General features: G+C 65.5%; 1 protein-coding gene across 1 annotated transcript; it reads left to right on the forward strand.

Moving 5' to 3' along the window:
- Positions 1 to 452: 452 nt before the first annotated feature.
- Foxe1 (forkhead box E1) lies at positions 453 to 1,574 on the forward strand. Its single transcript, XM_070005782.1, has one exon. It carries the CDS (start codon positions 453 to 455, stop codon positions 1,572 to 1,574), a length of 1,122 nt encoding a protein of 373 aa, XP_069861883.1.
- The last annotated feature ends 774 nt before the right edge of the window (positions 1,575 to 2,348 follow it).

Below are 2,348 nucleotides of genomic sequence, written 5' to 3' on the forward strand. Positions count from 1 at the left end.
CTGACCGCTCTGGTTTCAGACCTTCTCTTGCAGCCTCTTCTGCGGCTACGACCTCGACGGTGATCCTCTGACCAGCAAGGACCCTGGACCAGCTTCTCTCCTCCCCATCTTGGGACCACTTCCGGACCCCTCGATCGCCTGGTACCGGGGAGCCAAGGAACCTAGCCCCGATCCCGACACTAGCTCCGCTAGCTGGCCTCGATCTCCGGAACAGGAGCTGAGCCGTCGGTGTGCGGGACACCGCGGAGTCCCTAGTGCGCCCGCCGGGAGACCCGGTGCAAGGAGCCCGCAGCGCACCCCAGCCCAAGCAGCTGTGCTCTGGGTGCGAGCCCGAAGCGCTCCTCCCAGCGCCTGGAGTCGCTGCGGGGAACCCAGGCCCGTCTCTACCCACGACGATCGACGCCCACCAGGAGGGGCACAGACGCCCGGGAGACGGTAGGGACCGCCGCGCCATGACCGCCGAGAGCGGGCCGCCGCCGCCGCCGCAGCCCGAGGCGCTGGCGTCGGTGAAGGAGGAGCGCAGCGAGGCCGCGGGGGCCGGGGCCGGGGTCCCCGCGGAGGCGTCGGGCCGGGCTGCCGGGGGGCGCCGGCGCAAGCGCCCCCTGCAGCGCGGGAAGCCGCCCTACAGCTACATCGCGCTCATCGCCATGGCCATCGCGCACGCGCCCGAGCGCCGCCTCACCCTGGGCGGCATCTACAAGTTCATCACCGAACGTTTCCCCTTCTACCGCGACAACCCCAAAAAGTGGCAGAACAGCATCCGCCACAACCTCACGCTCAACGATTGCTTCCTCAAGATCCCGCGCGAGGCCGGCCGCCCGGGCAAAGGTAACTACTGGGCGCTGGATCCCAACGCCGAGGACATGTTCGAGAGCGGCAGCTTCCTGCGCCGCCGAAAGCGCTTCAAGCGCTCGGACCTCTCCACGTACCCGGCGTACATGCACGACGCGGCGGCCGCCGCCGCCGCTGCCGCCGCCGCCGCTGCCGCAGCCATCTTCCCGGGTGCGGTGCCCACCGCGCGGCCGCCCTACCCGGGTGCCGTCTATGCGGGCTACGCGCCGCCGTCGCTCGCCGCGCCGCCTCCGGTCTACTACCCCGCCGCGTCGCCAGGTCCTTGCCGGGTCTTCGGGTTGGTTCCGGAGCGGCCGCTCAGCCCGGAGCTGGGCCCCGCACCGTCTGGGCCCGGCGGCTCCTGCGCTTTTGCCTCGGCGGGCGCCCCCGCCACTACCACCGGTTATCAGCCCGCCGGCTGCGCCGGGGCCCGGCCAGCCAACCCCTCGGCCTATGCGGCCGCCTATGCGGGCCCCGACGGCGCGTTCCCGCAGGGCGCTGGCAGTGCGCTGTTCGCCGCGGCCGGCCGCCTGGCGGGACCCGCTTCGCCGCCGTCGGGTGGCAGCAGTGGCGGCGTGGAGACCGCCGTGGACTTCTACGGGCGCACATCGCCTGGCCAGTTCGGAGCGTTAGGGCCCTGTTACAATCCTGGCGGGCAGCTAGGAGGGAGCGGTGCTGGCACCTACCATGCCCGCCACGCCGCCTATCCTGGAGGGGTGGATCGGTTCGTGTCAGCCATATGAACCTGAGGCACACAGATTTTTAGATACCTCCGCTGTCCACGCGAACTAAATGTCCCCAAGACCTAAAGAGAGGACCGTATTGAGGCCCACGTGGAAGGGACCAAGAGGACCCGAGAGGCCCAGACTCCTGGGCACACCGCTTACACACCCGATTTGCTTTGTAAATGGGAAGAGGCGGGAGAGGCTAGCGCAGAGTTTGGATAGACATGTGGAACTCCTGATTAGGCCAAGTCCCAAAGGACAGGGTGCTCGGGTGTTCTACCTGAGCGGGTGCAACAAAAGGCGGAGGGGATAGCGTAGCGTCTCGGAATTGTAAGACGTCCCAGCTTCACCCTTTCCTGGGCTGCGCAAAACTCGGGCCTTTAGACGTGGTTCCCGCTCTGGGGCCTGTGGCTACCTTACCGTACACTAAAAGGCTCCAACAGAGCCTTTTTATTCCTAAAATAACACGTTTGCAAAAGAAGTACCCCCCCTTTGTTTTCATATAGGAGATTTTTGTCCTGGTTGAACCAAACTGGTTTTCCTCGATTCAGAAAACAGCTGGCAGTAGGAACTGTGCCTCAGTTGGACTTTTGGTCTCCCCATCGGCTACCGCAGAGATCTGCACTGTCCTCTACCCCCTCTTGTTGTTTTCACGGGCTTCCTGGATGCCACCCTGCAAGTTTGGCAACATCGGTGGGCCACCCAGGGCTTCTGAATGGCGACCCAAAGCCTAACCACTTTCAGGGAACTACGTGGCATCTAACTTAAAGTTCCAGGTTTCGTTTCTAGCAT

The sequence above is a fragment of the Dipodomys merriami genome, unplaced genomic scaffold (assembly GCF_024711535.1).
Source record: "Dipodomys merriami isolate MVZ:Mamm:240054 unplaced genomic scaffold, mDipMer1.0.p SCAF_11, whole genome shotgun sequence".
Lineage (NCBI taxonomy): Eukaryota > Metazoa > Chordata > Mammalia > Rodentia > Heteromyidae > Dipodomys > Dipodomys merriami.